The sequence below is a fragment of the Myotis nattereri genome, assembly GCF_964212035.1.
Source record: "Myotis nattereri genome assembly, chromosome: 8".
NCBI classification, from domain to species: domain Eukaryota; kingdom Metazoa; phylum Chordata; class Mammalia; order Chiroptera; family Vespertilionidae; genus Myotis; species Myotis nattereri.
In genome coordinates this window covers 12,789,303-12,807,536 of record NC_138083.1, presented here as the reverse complement: position 1 = coordinate 12,807,536, position 18,234 = coordinate 12,789,303, and the positions used below count along the sequence as shown (strand labels likewise).

The following is an 18,234-nucleotide window of genomic DNA, read 5'->3' as shown; positions in this document are numbered from 1 at the left end:
GGATGTTCACCAGTAATCCCTGTTTCTACAAAGTGGCAGAAGGAGTTAATATTTTGCTTATAAAGTCTGACTTGCAGTTCATGTATTTTGGCTTATTTAATGACTGTATTTACATGAACTAGAGATCCTAGACCAGGACACTCTGAGAGGAAACCCTCGTAAAGTGCTACAGGAGTGATTATGGGCAGTAGCCAAATGGTGAGACTCAAATCCTCAGTAAACAATAAAGGTTGTAGACTCTCATGGAGTGCTGTAAAGAAAAGACATTATGTGTTAAATGAATCTCTTTTTCTATATAAGAAGAGTATTTTATGTGATTACAGGGAAATTCAAAATTAAGGCAAAGTAAATCAAAATCTACCCCGATTCTTTTTTATTGTTGTTTGTTATCCTCATCCAAGGATATTTTCCCATTGGTTTTTAGAGAGAGTAGAAGGGAGGGGGAAAGACAGAGAGAGAGAAACATCAGTGTGAGAGAGACACATCAATTGGCTGCCTTCCACACATGCCTCAACCAGGGCCAGGATTGAGCCTTCAACCAAGGTACATGCCGGAATGGATCCCAGGACCCTTTAGTCCTCGGGCTGATGCTCTATCCACTGAGCCAAACTGACTAGGGCCGTGGTCTGCAAACTGCGGCTCGCAAGCCATATGCGGCTCTTTGGCCCCTTGAGTGTGGCTCTTCCACAAAATACCACGTGCGGGCGCTCGTGCAGTGCGATTGAAACTTCGTGGCCCATGCGCAGAAGTCAGTTTTCGGCCTGGGTGAGTCTATTTTGAAGAAGTACTGTTGATATTTGGCTCTGTTGACTAATGAGTTTGCCAACCACTGGACTAGGGCTACCCAGATTCTTATGCTCTCTGAGTGGCTCATTTGTCCTCCTATCTGTGGATGACAGTGACAGCACACACCTGTCCTGTAATGGGCACTTTGTGTGGCTATTCTTCATTACCCTCCTAAGAGGGTAATAAAGATTAGAAACAGAAACAGTCAGTAAGCATCGACAAAGGATTCATTAAATTAGCCATGACATACCGATACAGGGTTGGGCAAAAGTAGATTTACAGTTGTTCATATGGAAAATAATACAATTCATGAGTGGGTACTCTTAGTTCCACTATACAGATGAGAAAACAGGCTTGGATGGGGGTGTGAGAATTTGGCCCAAGGTCAGCCAGCCGATAGTGAAGCTGCCAGAAAGAAGGGACCCTTAGCATTTCTCTGTAATCTCTGGTAGGCCTCAGGTATTACTTCCTTCTCCTTTTTCTTTTCTTTTTCTTTCTTCTTTTTTTTTTTAGAATATATTTTTACTAGAGTCCCAGTGCATGAAATTCATGCAAGGGGCTCAACCCTCGCAGCCCTAGCTGCCTCGGCCCTCAAGGCCCCAGCTGCCTTGCCCACTGGTCGTTCCAGAAGGTTGTTCCGCCATCCGGTCTAATTAACATATTAGCTCTTTATTATATAGGATTGGTTTTAGAGAGGAAGGGAAAGGGAGAGAGAGATGGAAACATCAATGATGAGAGAGAATCACAGATCAGCTGCCTCTTGCATGCCCCACACTGGGGATCGACCCCACAACCTGGGCATGTGCCCTGACCGGGAATTGAACCGTGACCTCCTGGTTCATAGGTCAATGCTCAACACTGAGCACCACTGACCAGGCTCCTTTTTCTTAAAACACCTAACACTATAGGCTCCAGGGACTTGTGGGAAGTGTGACATATTTGTGGATCACATGGTAGGTGCTTTTCTGCTCTGCTCATGTCTGGGCGCTGTGCCCCATTGTCCCTCTCCAGGCATCATGGCCATCCTGTTCTCAGGCATCGTGATGTCCCACTATACGCACCATAACCTGTCCCCGGTCACCCAGATCCTCATGCAGCAGACCCTCCGGACCGTGGCCTTCCTGTGCGGTGAGTTCCTCTCGGTGGTCTGGCATGGGCCTCCCCTGAGCCGATGGTGGTTCTTACCCTGTTTGAGTCCAGTTGTTTCCTGGCAGAAGAGGCAGCAGGATCCTCAGAGCCAGACTTGCACTCCCTTATCTTTTGTTTGTTACTCTGGCTTTCAAATTCCATAAAGTAAACCTAATACTTAACAAATGGAATATTTGCTGCCTACAATTTTAAAACCAAAAATAATGAAAGCTACTAATTATGAACATTTGAGCCTCATGCATTTTAATGTATTAAAGTCACATTTCCAAAAATGTTTTCCTTGGAACTGATATTGATGAGGGTTAAGTGAATAAAGAGTGTGGGAAATCCTGGGATAAAGTTTAACAAGTTTCTGAACTGCAGGACTTTTCAGCAGCGTGCACTGTGAACTTCTGAGAGGAATGTAGTACCAGCATTTCCCAAACTTGTCCATAGGACCCTTTGTTCACAGGAGCATCTTGAAAGGCCTTACTTGGGGCGGTATCACTGATGGGCTGGGGTGCCCCAGGATGACTGGTTCCCCCATACACCTCCTCCCTAGTTTATGCCTGGCCATGAAGGAACCACTCTCACACTGTCTCTCTGCACTGGTGCCCAAGTGGCTGTGCCCTGGCTGTCACCATCAGCATCCCCCCTGACATTTCAGTGGGGCTTGTCTCATTTTGAAGTGTGAGTTCCACACTGTCACATGCTAGGTAGGAGGCAGGGACAGGCTGTGCAGACTTCAGTCCATGGATAAGGAGGCTCAGGTGTCACATGACTTGTCCACAGTCACATGGTTCAGAAGTGACTCTGAAGCCAGGTCTGTCTCTTCTGGCCCTGCAGGTATTTTTTCCATAGCACCCCTCTCAGAAAGTCATGGCTAAAGACTTTGACTCACCATAAAGGAGTGTAAAGCAAAACACCCATCAAATTCTGTTTTGCACCCATCAGATTAGAAAATATTAAATTTGATAATACCCACTTGCGGCACCAGTGTATGTAGGACAGGCCATTGATGTGCATGTGTGTTGATGCCATCTCTTTGGAGAGTCATTTGCAGCATGTCTGAATTTAAAAGGCACAAGCTCTGGGACCCGCAATTCTACTAGGAATTTTGCCTGTGCACAGGGATGCTTGTTGTAGTGTGTAATATCAGAAATAGAAACAGTCAATAAACATTGACGAAGGATTCATTAAATTAGCCATGACATACCAACACAGAGTTGGGCAAAAGTAGGTTTACAGTTCATATGGGAAGTAATACAATAATTAATAAATATAATACAAGATTAAATTCTGTGTTTCATATACTCACAACTGTAAACGTACTTTTGCCCGATCCTGTTTGGTAGAATTTATGCTGCCAGAGAAAAGCATAATGTAGACCTCAAGGCAACCTAAATGAGCATTTGGAAAGATCACAAAAAAATATTCAAGGAGGAGAGGGGTGAATCTACTGTCCAGCTTGTGACTTATTTTAAAAGGATACACATTTAAAGGGAAAAAATGTAGGCAAAATGTTTTAAAACAGCCTTGCTGTATTATGATATTCAATTATTTTACAATACAGTCTTTTTTCCCTGATTATGAGGCTGTTCTGGGGCATCACAATAAAAGCAGGGAGCCTAGCCCTAGCCCAGCCGTGGGCAAACTACGGCCCGCGGGCCGGATCCAGCCCGTTTGAAATGAATAAAACTATTGAAAAAAAAGACCGTACCCTTTTATGTAATGATGTTTACTTTGAATTTATATTAGTTCACACAAACACTCCATCCATGCTTTTGTTCCCTCCCTCCGGTCCAGTTTAAGAACCCATTGTGGCCCTCGAGTCAAAAAGTTTGCCCACCCCTGCCCTAGCCGGTTTGGCTCAGTGGATAGAGCATTGGCCTGTGGACTGAAGGGTTCCGGGTTTGATTCCGGTCAAGGCCACATGCCCGGGTTGCAGGCTCGATCCCCAGTGGGAGGTACGCAGGAGGCAGCTGATCAATGATTCTCTCTCATCATTAATGTTTCTGTCTCTCTCTCCTTCTCCCTACCTCTCTGAAATCAATATATATATATATATATATATATATATATATATATATATATATATATATAAAGCAGGGAGCCTAGTGGTGGGAATGTACAAGGTCCTTTTCTTTGGGATACACAGCAACTGCTTGCACAATGAGCATAAATGTCGGACTCTTGTGGGGTGGAGCCCAGAGCTGGAAATGTACTTCCTGCAAATGCTGCAGGGTGTGAGCTGTCTTCTAAACCTGGGGTGGGATTAAATATATGAGGTCAATCATTTGGCTTTGTCCGCTATGGCCAGGAAGATAACAAAGGGCCCTTTCACACTAGTCAGGTGGTGTCTGCAGCACTGGCTCTGAATTTCTGTCACTTTACCGGCAGTCAGGATCCTTGCTAATCACAGTGTTCAGCAAATGGACTGAGTACTTATTTACATGAGTATGTGACAGTTGCCTCATTAAATTAGGAGATTCGGAATAGCAAGCATATGTTGCTTGTGTGATAGAGAAAAATGAGATAATCACAGCACTAGTTTCACCAGGTATTGGTTGCAGATGTTTCAGAAAATATGCAAAGTGTTACTTACTTGTGAATGTTTGCTTGCTTAACAATTTAGTACTGTATTGGAAGAAATAGTCTGGGCTAAATAATCCATTCTTTGGTTTGTTTCAGAAACATGTGTGTTTGCATTTCTTGGCCTGTCCATTTTTAGTTTCCCTCACAAGTTTGAAATTTCCTTTGTCGTCTGGTGCATAGTAAGTATTTTCCTTGTTTTTTATTTAATTACTTATTCATAGCTCAATGACCACATGTTCTGGATTCATTTATGTAACTGTTAATGTTCAAAGTCAACAGCTACATAGACACTCTTACGTTTAAGTTTTGTTGTTGTTGTTGTTACAAAATCACAAACATACAATAAAGGGGTGGAATTAAGTGAATGAATATCCCCAGAAAAGGACTTTTGCTTCTTTTTAAATTTTAAATGGCCTTAAATGATATGGTCTTCTTTTAAAAGCACATTGTATGTGTTTCTATGTTTGGTGGTAAAAGCAGATTTCAAAATTGAATATGTAGTTGAGCATAACCATGTAAAAACATTATGCATAGAAAAAGAAAATTTCACCAAATGTTCCCAGTGCTTGTAGAACTGAGGATGATTTTTTTTTTCTTTTCTATGCTTTCTGGATAATTTATAATGCATGTATTTCTTACTGTAGTTCTCTTCAGATGTCCATTCATAAGCTTGACCTTGGACACTGTGTAAAGATTACTAGGCCCTTAGCTCCCCCTGAAGATTCATCCAGGGTACTCATCCCAGGTGATTCTTACTATCAAAAAGGTTTGGGAAACTGTTATAGTTGGACTGGGGGTGGCAGTAGGAGACACGTTAAAATACATCTCTAAAAAAGGAAAGTAGAAGATTAATCATTTATAGGAGAATCAAGTGGGAAAAATAAAAGTTTAGCCTTGAAAAGAAAGGTCCAGCTCTGGCCAGTGTGGCTCAGTTGGTTGAACATCATCCCAGACACCAAGAAGTCATTGGTTTGATTCCTGGTCAGGGCACATGCCCCTATTGGAGGCTTGATCCCCAGTAGGGAAAATGCAGGAAGCAGCCATTGATGTTTCTCTCTCATCTCCCCCTTCCTTTCTCTCTCTAAAATTAGTAGAAACATTTAAAAAATAAAAGAAAGGTCCAGCTCTCTCAGGCATCTGATCAAAGTGACATGAGGGACTTCTAACAGTTCGGGCATTTAGCCTGGTGTCCCCAGGTTGCTTGTCTGTATTCCTCGTTGTGTCTCTTCCCTCCGAATGAGTTCATCTCCCGGAGGCCCTCCAGCTGATTCAGACTCCAATCCCTAATTTGATCTTTGTTGTCCCTTTAGATCCTATGTTACTTTAAGGCACTTAAGAAATATACCTTATTATTTTTGAATCATCATAATTCATCTTCAGTTAACTATTATTACCAGCTCCACTTAATAAAGCATAGCTATTGAGAGTCAAACTTTATTTTGCATAGTCACCTACCATGTGCAAACCAGGAGGTCTACCTGTTTGGCCTGTGGGGAAACTGAGACACAGAGAAGATAAGGAGCCCTAAGGAAAAAGATGTTTCTCCTTGAAACCTGGGTGCTTTCGCCTCTGTCGGCAAGAGTGTGTGGCTTTTGTCTGTTATCTGTCCTCCAGACTCCAGTTTTAGGACAGGAGGACAGACGCCAGTCTTTTCAGAAAGTATAATAGTCTTTAGTGTGGTCTCTGGGTAAACGGGGCCACCTTTGGTGAAACCTGAAGTGCAAGTGTCAGATTGGGAGGTTGGATTCCAGTGCGTGAAAAGGGAGGTGACTGTGTCAGCCATGGGTTGGGAGGAAAAGGAGAATGAGAAGATGCCTGGGGTGGTGACTTGGTTATCTCTGAGCACATAGGCTGGCCCTGCCCCGCCTGGGCGCAGCCTATGCTTTTCGAACGGATTACTTTACACTGGCTCAGTGGTCAACGGCATGGGTTTTGGGGACTGAACCAGATTTGAGACTTGGCTCCACCACTTCCTGCCGGGTTCAGCGTGGGCCAGTTACTGAACCTCTCTTTGTCTCTGTTCCCTTGTCTCCAAAATGGAGACAGTAATACCTACTTTATAAGACCATGCAGGGATCTAAATTTAACAAGATAATGCATATAAAATGCTTAGCACATTGTCTGACATATAAATGTGAGATGATTGGGAGCCATTATTAACTTGACCATCCAAGGCATGCACACTCCAAAGCACACTCAATCCGTCTGGTTAAAAGGGTAAACTTAGAGCCTACAGAATGTGGGTGTGTATATTATCCTTTTCAAGATTAAAAAATGGAGGTAAATTAATAAGTAGCTCTAAGTATCCACTTAGATAAGGTTTAAACTTAACCTAAAGCTGTATTTTGTTGAGACCAACATGCCTTTGGAAATGGTTAGGAAGCCAAAGCCATGGCAAGCTGCTGGGTTGTGTGACCTTTTCAGACCTACCTGTGTGTTCCTTTTGCTCAGGGAGTAGCGTTTAGGTATATGGGTCGGCCCTTCTCGGTCTTGCCTCCTTTCCCTGAGGAGTAGGGCCCCCATGGGAGAGGCAGGAAAACCTGTCCGTGCCTCCAGTGCTAGTCCACTGGGAGTGATTAGCACGGCCCTGTCCCGTGGTGGAGCACCTTTGGAGGAGGTAGATTGCCCTTAAATTAAATAATCTCTGGGTGCTTCTGCACGGCTTCTTGGCATTCGGTTCTGTTCTGCTGTCATTACTAAAGCCATTGCTGATGTCCTCTCTTACTGACTACGGAGATGTGACGTAAAAAGCATTATCCTTTCCCAGACACACAAACCAGGCAGCCTCAGCCGGGTTTCTGACTAGCACTTGTTATTCACACCTTTTATAACCCAGGGGAATGCCCTATTTATAGTGGGTGTGCTACAGGCCTGTGTCAGCCTCAGCAAGCTTCAAATTAAGAACCAGAAGTTCCCATCTAAGACTTGGTTTGTTGCCATTAACAGGTGCTTGTACTGTTTGGCAGAGCAGTGAATATCTTCCCTCTTTCCTACCTTCTGAATTTCTTCCGTGATCATAAAATCACCCCGAAGATGATGTTCATCATGTGGTTCAGTGGTGAGTCTGATCCTGCATGAACAGTGGAGGGCAGATGCCTCTTACAAAGGCACACACCATGCAGAGGGCACACGGGCTAGAGCCCTTTGAAAACAATGTGTTCACAAGCCAGAAATAATACCGGTTCCCAGGCTGCCAGTCCTGCCAGGAACTGCTTGGGAGGCACCGGACAAATTGCATTCTGTGCTGTTTCCTGTCAAGCTGTGTGGCCCTGGGAGGACACTGTTCCCTCAGTCTCGGTTCCTCGTCTGTAGAATAATAGGACCTGCTTTACAGGGTTTCCGGGGAAGAGCAGATGAGGTCATGCAGGCAGAGCGCTTAGCACAGGCCTGGCTCACACACAGGGTGGGCTCAGTCTGCACTAGCTGTTGTATTTCTAAAATGTGAGTGTTGGGCTTGATAAACATACACACACACACACACACACACACACACACACACACACAGGCTTCATAGCCTGGACAGGGCACCTCATTTGATCTGCTCGAGCCCCCTGTGAAGTGGGAACGGAGGTGAGCCTCCACCTGGGCCCCCCTTCTCTGTGGCCTGCCTTTCTCACACCCCAGAGCCTCACAGGATGAGTTTGTGCTCTCCAGGGCATCTGTTAGGATGTTTGACTGCCCATGACGCTGGGCTGTCCCAGGTCCCCTGAGAACTGGGTCAGGATGCCGCTGCCTCTCCTCCTCCTTCCAGTGGTCCTCTAACTCCCTTCACTGTCCCCCTAGGCTTGCGGGGTGCCATCCCCTATGCCCTAAGCCTGCACCTGGACCTGGAGCCCATGGAGAAGCGGCAGCTCATCGGCACCACCACCATCATCATCGTGCTCTTCACCATCCTGCTGCTGGGCGGCAGCACCATGCCCCTCATCCGCCTCATGGACATCGAGGACGCCAAGGCGCGTCGCCGGAACAAGAAGGATGTCAACCTCAGCAAGACGGAGAAGATGGTTAGTGCTTGGTGGGCCGGAGCAGGGCAGAGGGTTAGTCCCCACTGACTGCAGGAAATGGGGAGATGAGAACAATTTGAGGATGCTCAGCACCTACACACACACACCCATGTACATGCAGTTGCCCAACCTGACTAGGGGGTGAACTAAGGTTCTGAAGCTTGGCTCTTTGTGGTGGCTCATCTGCCAGCCTCGTGGCCTGGTGCAGCCATGGAGGTCAGGGGTGGGGAGCGTGGACCTGTATCAGACTCTCCCAGCAACACTCCTCCCCTGCCAGGAACCGCCCACCCCATCAGGGCCTAGGACTGGAAGGTTTCAAAATCCTATCATTCCCCAATGTCTGCTGAATGCCTCCTATTGGGGCTGGAGTGGAGGAAGGTGCTTACAGTGGCTTTGAGGGCCATGAGAGAGGTGTCCTCCACCAAGGCCAGACAAGGGCCTGATTGGGGCTGAGGCACCCAGGGCCCAGCTGCAGTGAACCTGAGGCCCCCATACTACTGCCCACCTCTGTTCCTCCAAGCCACCCTCCTGCCCGGCGGTGCTCCTGCCTGTGGGCCGCCACTCCCAGGTCAGCTGTGGTCATGCCTTTCCTGCCCTGTGTCCCCCTCAGGCCCATGTGCTGAGCCAGACTCTGACAGGAGCAGAGGGCGCCCTAGTCTCTCCTCCCACCTCTGTGCACCCACCATTCCCCCACACAAATTTCCAGAAATGCATCTTTTTCTAGTTGCCTTATTCGAGGCCATCGGTCACTTGAATTAGTCTTGGATGGCACAGAGATCCTCAACCAGGAGACAGGGAAGGGGCTGTGCCCACTTCTCCTTCTGAAAGTCTAGGTCTGGGCAGATCTCGGCCTCCAGTCTCTGCGCTGCTGGAAAGGAACTTTCAGAGGCCTCATGCTGGGCTGCTCAACCTTCCTCCTCTCAGCGGTCTTTCTCCCCCATCCACTCACCAACTTTGTTGTTGTTGTTTTTTGTTTTGTTTTGTTTTGTTTTTTTGGGTTTTTTTAAAATATATTTTATTGGTTTTTTACAGAGAGGAAGGGAGAGAGATAGTTAGAAACATCGATGGGAGAGAAACATCGATCAGCCGCCTCCTGCACATCTCCCACTGGGGATGTGCCCGCAGCCCAGGTACATGCCCTTGACCGGAATCGAACCTGGGACCCCTCAGTCCGCAGGCCGACGCTCTATCCACTGAGCCAAACCGGTTTCAGCTTGTTGTTGTTTTTTAATCCTCACCCGAGGATATGTTTATTGATTTTAGAGAAGGAGAAAGGGGGTGGGGGGGAGGCATTGATGTGAGAAACATCAATCAGTTGCCTCCCATACTTGACTTAACTTGGGATCAAACCCGCAACCTTTTATTGGTATGTGGGATGACACTCCAACCAACTGAGCATCCAGCCAGGGCCAAACTTTGTTTTTAATAAAAGTTTTAGTGTAGGTTCTGAGACCTTTCAGTGGGGTCAGAATTGGTGAAGGGCTCCAGGGTCCTACAGGTCTGGGTGGGGCTAGAAAGAATTTGCATTTTGAACAGGTTGCCAGGTGCTGATCCTGCAGCCACACTTGGTGAATTTACCACCCTGGGCTCTAAAAGAAGCAGGATGTTTGCTCAGAGGAAGCACATGCTGTTCAAGGAATGTCCTGTGGCACTGGCGCTGTGCTTGAGGCTCCTTAACTGTCTCAGGTCACCCATAACCAGCAGGAAGCAGAGGCTCTCATCATGCCCATTTTGCAGATGAGAGCATGGAGGCACAGAGGCCAAATCACACAGCCAAGGTCACACAGACTCCAGAGCCTGCACTCTTAACAGCCAGTCTCCACCAGTGGTTCCCAAGGTGGGGCTGGACCAGCAGCATCACTGGGGACTTGTTAGGAATACAGATTCTTGGGCCCCATCCCAGACCTCCTAAATCAGCTCTGCAAGTGGGCCCAGCGTTTTATGGATTCACAAGCCCTTCAAACCTGCCCCAGCTGCCCCAGTGGAGGCCCAGTTAGCTGACTGTGGCTGGAGAGCAGCTCCTCTAGCAAAACAGCAAACACTGTTCACAACCTGTATGGTCGGCTCTGCAGAGGCCTGGAGCAGGGCTGAGTAGGTCAGTGAACCTGAGACCTACTTGCCTTCCAGACCTGCTCTGCGCCATGTGCAGTCATTCTCTTCATTCCTCTCTGGTTCCCGCTGGGATTGTGTCTGTGTCTCCTGTCCTCCCACTACCCTCACCCTCCACTCCCTGGCACTGATCTGCACATTAAAATCCAGAAGCTTACAAACCAGGACCAGCCCTAGCCCAGAACTTCTGATTTATTCACAATTCTGATTTATTCCTGGGTATCCATCATGTGTTTACAAACCTCCCTACCTCCCTACAGGCTCCCAGGAAGCCCTTTGCTACCCACAGACACACTGCATTGATTAGAAAGTGCAGTTGGGGTTGGGGACACTGGTGGCCAGGGTGAAGGGGTGCTAGGTAGGCTAGGTGGTGTGGGGGCTTCCAGGAAGATGTCAGCCCATCTGCCGACCCTCAGCTGCCTTCCTTCCTCCTCAGGGCAACACAGTGGAGTCGGAGCACTTGTCGGAGCTCACCGAGGAGGAGTATGAAGCCCACTACATCAGGCGGCAGGACCTCAAAGGCTTCCTGTGGTTGGATGTCAAGTACCTGAACCCCTTCTTCACACGGCGGCTGACCCAGGAGGTGGGACACAGGCCAGGGCCACATGGCCAGGGGTCTCTTGCCTTCCTCCCTCAGAACCCGCAGTGGCCAAGAGTGGGGGACAGAGAAGGCCCACGTGCTGTGTTGGGGAGAGGCAGCCAGGCCGCCTCCTCCCACTTGGCTCTCCTTCCCAGGATCCCATCTGCTGTTTTTCCTTTGCTACCGGATTTAGTGCTAGTTTAATAATAGACTTGCTAACACAGTTTGCTTTTCCTGGATGATAAGACTCAGGACATTGATCAGCTACTGAATCTGAGCTGAGGAATTTCAGACATGCCAGGACCGCAGGCAATGTCCCAAGGCTCAGGCTCTTATTCCGTCCTTCCGGCGCTGCCAACCTCTGGGTGACAGGCAGTTTAATGGGGACCAGCTTGGATCTACTTTGCTGAACAGGTCATCCAGCCCCATGCAGGCCTTTGGGGTGGGGTTCTCCTGGCTGTAGTCCCCCTTTGTCTCTGAGCCCTATTCCCTCCTCTGACAGTCACGATGCTGTATTTAAGCTCTTACTACCAGCCAGGCACCACACCAGATGGTGTTCATGATTGCTTCGGTTCATTCTCCCAACAACCCATGCAGCAGATGCAGCTGTTATCACACTTGACAGCTGAGGCCCAGAGAGGTAAGGTAGCCCCCTGAGGTCACACAGCCAGTGCAAGGCCAAGCTGGGAGTAGAGCCCGAGTGTGTCTGATTCCAGAGCCACTGTTTTTTAACATCATGCCATCCTGCCTCCTCCTCCTGTTTCTGAGTGACACCTCCTGTTATCTCCACCCCCACAAAGAAGAACCTTAGCTCAGTTACTTAACACTTTAAGATTATTTGTGGCTCTGTACCCTGCCTCCTATCCCCTCCTCCCCACCACACTTACACACACACACACACACACACACACACACACACGCGCGCGCGCGCAAAGCAGCTCCTCCTTTCCTTGACCCTGACCCTCTGGGTTGCTTGTATTCTGCCTCAGGACCTCCACCACGGGCGCATCCAGATGAAAACCCTCACCAACAAGTGGTACGAGGAGGTGCGCCAGGGCCCCTCTGGCTCTGAGGACGAGGAGCAGGAGCTGCTGTGACCGAGCAGGGCCTCCCCACGTCCCTGGGATGGACACCCAGCAAGGGCCCTGAGGTGCGTGCATTTGGCAGCCTCTTCAGGAAGATGAAAGCAGGGTGGAGCCAAGATGCTGCCTTCTTTACCCGGACCATCCAGGCCAGCTGGCTTCTTCTGAAACATGTCATCTCCCACTCCTCACCCAGCCAGACCTCTGCTCGCAGCACCACTTCCAGCCTGCAGATTAGATGGAAACCTGTCCAGGTAAATGTTTCTTTTTGCTTCTGCAGCCAAGGCAAACAGTCACCTGTCCATCCCAGGTGCCTGCGAGGAGAAATCCTGTTGTGGAAGCTGCCGTGACTGGGTGTCCTCGGGGGAACGCTGGTCTGCAGTTTCTGTCATTCCCAGCTAACGCCATCATCATGACCCTAGGGGCGCGCAGAGCGAGGAGCCAGCTGCCAGTTTCCTTATCATCATCAAGGTGCCTTGGGCCTCAGCATCAGCAGTTCTGACCTACGTGGCAGGCCCAGAAACCTTGAAAACCTCACACTCCCCTTTGTGATGTTGCTTGCACACCCTGAGAAAGAAAAACAGTGACCTTTTTCTTCTTTACCTCTGACTGGCACCTCGAAGGCTGTCTCCCTGGGTGACAGGCAGCCACTGCCTTCTCTGGGAATACTGTGAATGTTTACACTGGTAACCAGCACGTAGGCACAGGCCTTTCTTTGGAGCCCCTTTGGAAGCTGCATCGCTGGTTTTGGGGTGAGTGGGCCTATTTTGTGGTGTCAGAGCGCCCTCTAGAGGACAAATCTAGCAGTACAGTGCTTAGGCAGGCCAGCAACCTCTGAATTTAGTTTAAATCCATGCACTTGAACAAAGTGATGTGTCCAGAGGCCCCTTTTCTTGGGCTCCATGGGGTCTGCCCACCGTTTACTTGCTGCCACCTTCAAAGCTAATCAGCATTTCCTCTTCCCAAGTCCCTACTGTTTGGAGTCCCGCTTGTCCTCCATGCCAGGGTCCCAGTTCACCCAAGCATGGAGACGGGCCAGAGCCTGCCACCCCCTCCCCAGTGGCCTGCATTCACATGCATCCGATCCCCACCTAAAATCCCCAAGCAGCCACTGGGACCCCAGGACCTGTTCCTCCCATCTGTCACAGAGTGCTTACACTCTCTCTCGTACACATACCCCGCCCTGACTTCATGGGCCTGGCCCCCGGGCCTCTGAGGGCAAGGAGCTGCCAATCATGTCCAGATGATATGGAGTTAGTGACTCTCACATCCACTCCTCACCTGCCCTAATTTAACAAGCCTCGTACCTGCTTGCCGTTGCCCATCTATGGGCTGTTTTGGCATTTCCATGTGTGGCTCAGTGTCCCAGCTGGAGCTGGGACTTAGCACCTTCTGGGTGATTTAACTCATCATGTACATGTGCTTGGTTCTCTGTGGGGACCCAGTAGGCCAGCATGGGCCCTGGCTGGCAGCAAATATGTGTCCATCTCTTCTGCCTCAGGCAGCATGGCCCTGGCTGTCAGGAAGGACTGACCTTGGGGCCCTTCAGGACTCATGTCCAGCCCACAAGGCCAGGCCCTTTCCCTGATGCCTTCCCTTTCCCCAGAAGTGTAAGTTGTAAGGCCAGTCAGGCAGGAAGCACGAGGTGTCCTTTTTATGCATGAAAAGTAAATTTGTACTTTACAGAGCTAAAATATGAGCATTTTCGTTTTTGTAATTTCCCCCCTTAACCCAATAATTTGAGCCAAACAGGATTCTTTTACTCCACCTGATACTCCCACTGGAGGAGTAATATGTGCATAATTTTCTCATTTCCTTTTAGTGGAAAAGTAAGAGAAGAGGTCAAAGAGGGAGAGACCTTAGTCCACATGAGGTGGGGGGATAGGCAGGGATCATATTGTTCTCTCATCCCCCAACTCACAAGTAATTTACTTTCTGCCCTAAAACTCAGGGTCCGATCTCAGAGGTGGAAGTCGCATTGCAAACTCAGTATCTTGCCAGGAAAAAAATTGTTTTAGTTCATAGAGTAAGCAATGAAAACAGGTTCTCTTCCGTTCAGACTGCTTCTTGCCACCGGGCCCTGCCTGGCCTCCCACTTTTAGCTGAGACCTGAAAATGACACTACGGTAGAGAAGTACGTGGGGGAGTTGGTGGAAGGTCCCCAAGGCTTGGCTATGGGGTATGGGGCACCTTTCCTGGCAGGTCCCAGCACTGGTCTGGATCTCCTGTGGGCCGCCTCTGTTCCTCAGCAGTCTGGCTGGCTGGCTAGTCACCTTTGGAACAGGCAGACGCCCACAAAGAGGCATTTTTCTGGTGGTTTTTCCACATGTCTTTGCCTGAGAATAAAAAATTGCTTCTGTCTACCTTTAGCATATTTAATAATTATATTATTTGGTGTAATAAATGCCTAGATTTAAAAAATCCAGCATAACTTTGACTTCGTGCATATTTATTTTCTTTTAGGTCTAGGCCATGGATAGGAGAGCTATGTATAGCACGTAGAGAAGGTAAACTTTAGAGTGAGGTGAAGGCTGCGAAATCAGTGCCTTTGGAGAAGCTGGCCGTTTAGCCAGAAAATTCAGAAAACATGCCTGCCCTGTGGAGCTGGGGAAAGGAGCTGGCTTTTCCTAGGTCTCCAGAGATCAAGCTTGGGCTGGCCTGGGCCAGGCAGAAAGTGGCTCAGTTCCATAGTCTGATGCTCAGACCCTCAGCCTAGAGGCAAAACTGAGACCTCCCACCCTCAGGCCAGCCACCTCTTTTCACAGTGGGAATGCTGACCAAGCCCTGGTTGTTGTGAGGACAAGGGGCAAGGCCTGGCCCAGAATGTTGGCAGCCCGACTCCCCCAAGTCAGCCCAGACAGGCTGTGATTTGCCTGCAGATTCCTTTGTGTGAGTGGAATGCAGAAAGATTGGTGAAAGGGAATCCTTCTCTCCTTAAAACCCACTTCAGAGATGCCATCAGCAAGACTTGGCCTCTAAGGTCTCAGTTCCACATTCCCACAGGTGCCCACACATTTGGCAAAGTCCTCAGTGGGGTAGCACAGACAGGATCCCACTTCTGCTTTGGCAGGAGAGTCAGGGTGGGCAGGGTGGTGGCCAGCTTTTCCTCAGCCAAGTCATGGCCATCAAGTTGCAGGCCTGGCTTGGGGTGGATCTGTTCTTAGAACTGGTCCCTGATTTAAGTGTGAGAAGGAATCTCTCAGCAGCAGTGCTCTGCCTTTGACTAGAGCTTTAAATGAAAAAAAGAGATCCTCCCCCTATTCCCTCTAGAATGCAGGCATCTGTTTCTCCTGCTGGTTGGTAAGTAGAAAATCAAATCTGAATGTTCCTGATACAGCAGCCAGGATCATTAAGATGTTCAACCAGGAACCCAGTTCCCAAGGCCCGAGGCCATATGTTTTCAATGAAAACACCACAATCAGAGTAAAGGCCTAAAGGGGAAAAGTAGCCACTCCCCCTTCCATTTAAGCTTCTGCCATTTCTCACACAAATGGAGTTGTGTGTTTTTTAATCCTCACCCAAATACATGTTTTTCCTTAATCCCAGAGAAAGGGGAAGCGAGAGGGAGAGAGTAAGAGAATTAAACCCGGGACCTTTGGTGCACGGGACAACACTCCAACCAACAGAGCCACACTGACTAGGGCTGGAGTTAGATATTCAGGGACTTCACTGGCCATGTGTCAAAAGAAGGAAGACTCTAATTTCCTCTGATCCAGTCATCCCATTGGCCCATCCTGTTTTCCATCCTTTCCCACCCCAGCCGGCATTATATTATCCCAGACGGGAGGGAAAAAAAACTTAGCCTTTCTTAACGGGAGTTGGTGTCTTCCCAGGCTGCTCTGCAGGACCTGCCTGAAGTGGGTGAGAGAGAGAGCTGAGTGCTTGAGTGCGGTGTGGGGATGAATGGGGATATGCAGGTCACCTGTGGGCCTTCAGCCACATGGAAGAGCCTGTTAGCATATTCCTGGTGCTCACTTCTACAGTCCCAGCCCTGCTCTAAGGAACAGGGGGCACACTAGCCAGGGAAGTCTCCTTACTTGCTGGAGAGCTGTGAGGTTTCTGGCTTACCAAAGGCTTTAATGTTTTCTCCAAATACAGCTCCTGCAAAGCTTGATTTGTCCTCAAGGTGAATCCGAATCATGTAGGGTTTTTATTTTTATTTTGAGAGAAAGATTGATCTGTTGTTCCACCCATTCATGTATTCATTAGTTGACTCCTTGTATGTGCCCTGACCAGGGATCAAATCCACAGCCCTCGGGTATCAGGATGATACTCCAACCAACTGAGCCACCCACCCAGGGCAGAATCTTGTATTTTTTTTAAAAGCAATTTTCTTTGTCAAAATGAAGGATTTGTTACTTATTTTAAGGACCACTTGGAAGGTCAGGCTTATTCTTTTGTCGTACCCCCTGTAAGCTGTGAGAAGCATTTGTTAGGTCCTGGTTCCTGAGAAATGATTTGCTGCTCTTCTTGATGGGGCTTCAGATTGTGTAGAGGAAGATGGGTCAGTGATGGGGGGACCTGGGGACTTTAGCATCAGCCTGGTCCTGGGGACCTGGTCCTCTGCACACAGGCAGTTTTCACATGCTGCCCTGATGCAAATGGGGAAGAAAATAGGGCTTTGCTTACCAAAAAGAAAATGGGGGGCGGGGAGCCACAAAAATGTAGTTGGTTTACACTGTGGCAAAGTGAAGTCCTACTTGCTGGTGGGAGGGCCAGCTGGTTCAATCTTTTTGGAGGACGATGTGGGGACACATATCAAAAGCCTGTAAGTGTCCCATGCTTTGACACAGCAGTTTCAAATGGTTTGAAAATTTTTTAAAAGGATAACATTTCATGACATGAAATTTATATGAAATTCAAATGTCAATGGCCATAAATAAAGTTTTGAATTTTTTAAAGCTTGTTTTCTCTAGTTAAATAAGTACCTACTTTTTTTTTTTTGCCTCTTAGCTCCCAAAGCTGAAAATATTCACTCTCTGGTCATTTACAAAACAAGTTTATCTACCCCTGGCCTACCCTAGAGAAATTCTTTTTATTTTTCGTTGTTGTTAATTCTCACCCAAGGATATTTTTCCTTTGATTCTTAGAGTGGAAGGAAGGGGGAGATAAAGAGAGAGAAGCATCGATGTGAGAGAGACACATTGATTGGTTGCCTCCCATTTGATCCCAGGGCAGGGATCAAGCCTGCAACCAAGGTACATGCCCTTGACTGGAATCAAACCCGGGACACTTCAGTCTGTAGGACAACACTCTATCCACTGAGCCAAACCAGCCAGCACTTCTTTTTTATTTTTGACTACAGGCCCAGTGCACAGATTCATGTACCGGTGGGGTCCCTCGGCCTGGCCTGCGCCCTCTCGCAATCTGGGACCCCTTGGGGAATGTCAGATAGCCAGTTTTGGCCCCATCCCCGCAGGCCCAATCCAGACAGGACGGAGCCCAATCCAGTGCGTTGAGTGTCTGTCCCCTGGTGGTCAATGCACGTCATAGCAACCAGTTGACCAATTGTTCGGTCACTTGGGCTTTTATATATATAGATTTTAGAGAAAGAGGAAGGGAGAGGGAGACAGAGAGAAACATTGATTTGAGAGAGAAGCATCAATTGGTTGACTCCCATATGCACCCCGATCAGGGATTGAACCCACAACCTGGGTATGTGCCCTGACTGGGAATTGAACCTGCAGCTTTTTGATATACAGGGTGATGCTCCAACCAGCTGAGCCACACTGGCCAGGCCTAGAGAAATTCTTACCCACTCATGCATTAGGAGACACCTACAAGAATATCTGTAATAGCAAGATGTTGTACACAAGCTAGATGATTGTCACTACAAGAATGGATAAACTGTGACACAGTAATATAGTGGAATACTATACAGCAGTTAAGAATGGATAGACAAATGTACAAAACCAGAATGAACATATTAACAGATAAATCTCAGACTCAA

The 18,234-nt window shown here is 48.2% G+C and overlaps 1 protein-coding gene across 1 annotated transcript in view; it reads left to right on the top strand.

The window, feature by feature from the left end:
* Positions 1-14,711, top strand: part of SLC9A8 (solute carrier family 9 member A8) — a 64,249-nt gene extending 49,538 nt beyond the window's left edge. Inside the window, exons 11-16 of the mRNA XM_081097130.1 lie at positions 1,798-1,914; positions 4,606-4,688; positions 7,456-7,567; positions 8,293-8,513; positions 11,059-11,205; positions 12,192-14,711. Coding sequence (XP_080953256.1) covers positions 1,798-1,914; positions 4,606-4,688; positions 7,456-7,567; positions 8,293-8,513; positions 11,059-11,205; positions 12,192-12,299 — 788 coding nt within the window. The 3' untranslated portion in view covers positions 12,300-14,711. The remainder of the gene's footprint in view (positions 1-1,797; positions 1,915-4,605; positions 4,689-7,455; positions 7,568-8,292; positions 8,514-11,058; positions 11,206-12,191) is intronic.
* The last annotated feature ends 3,523 nt before the right edge of the window (positions 14,712-18,234 follow it).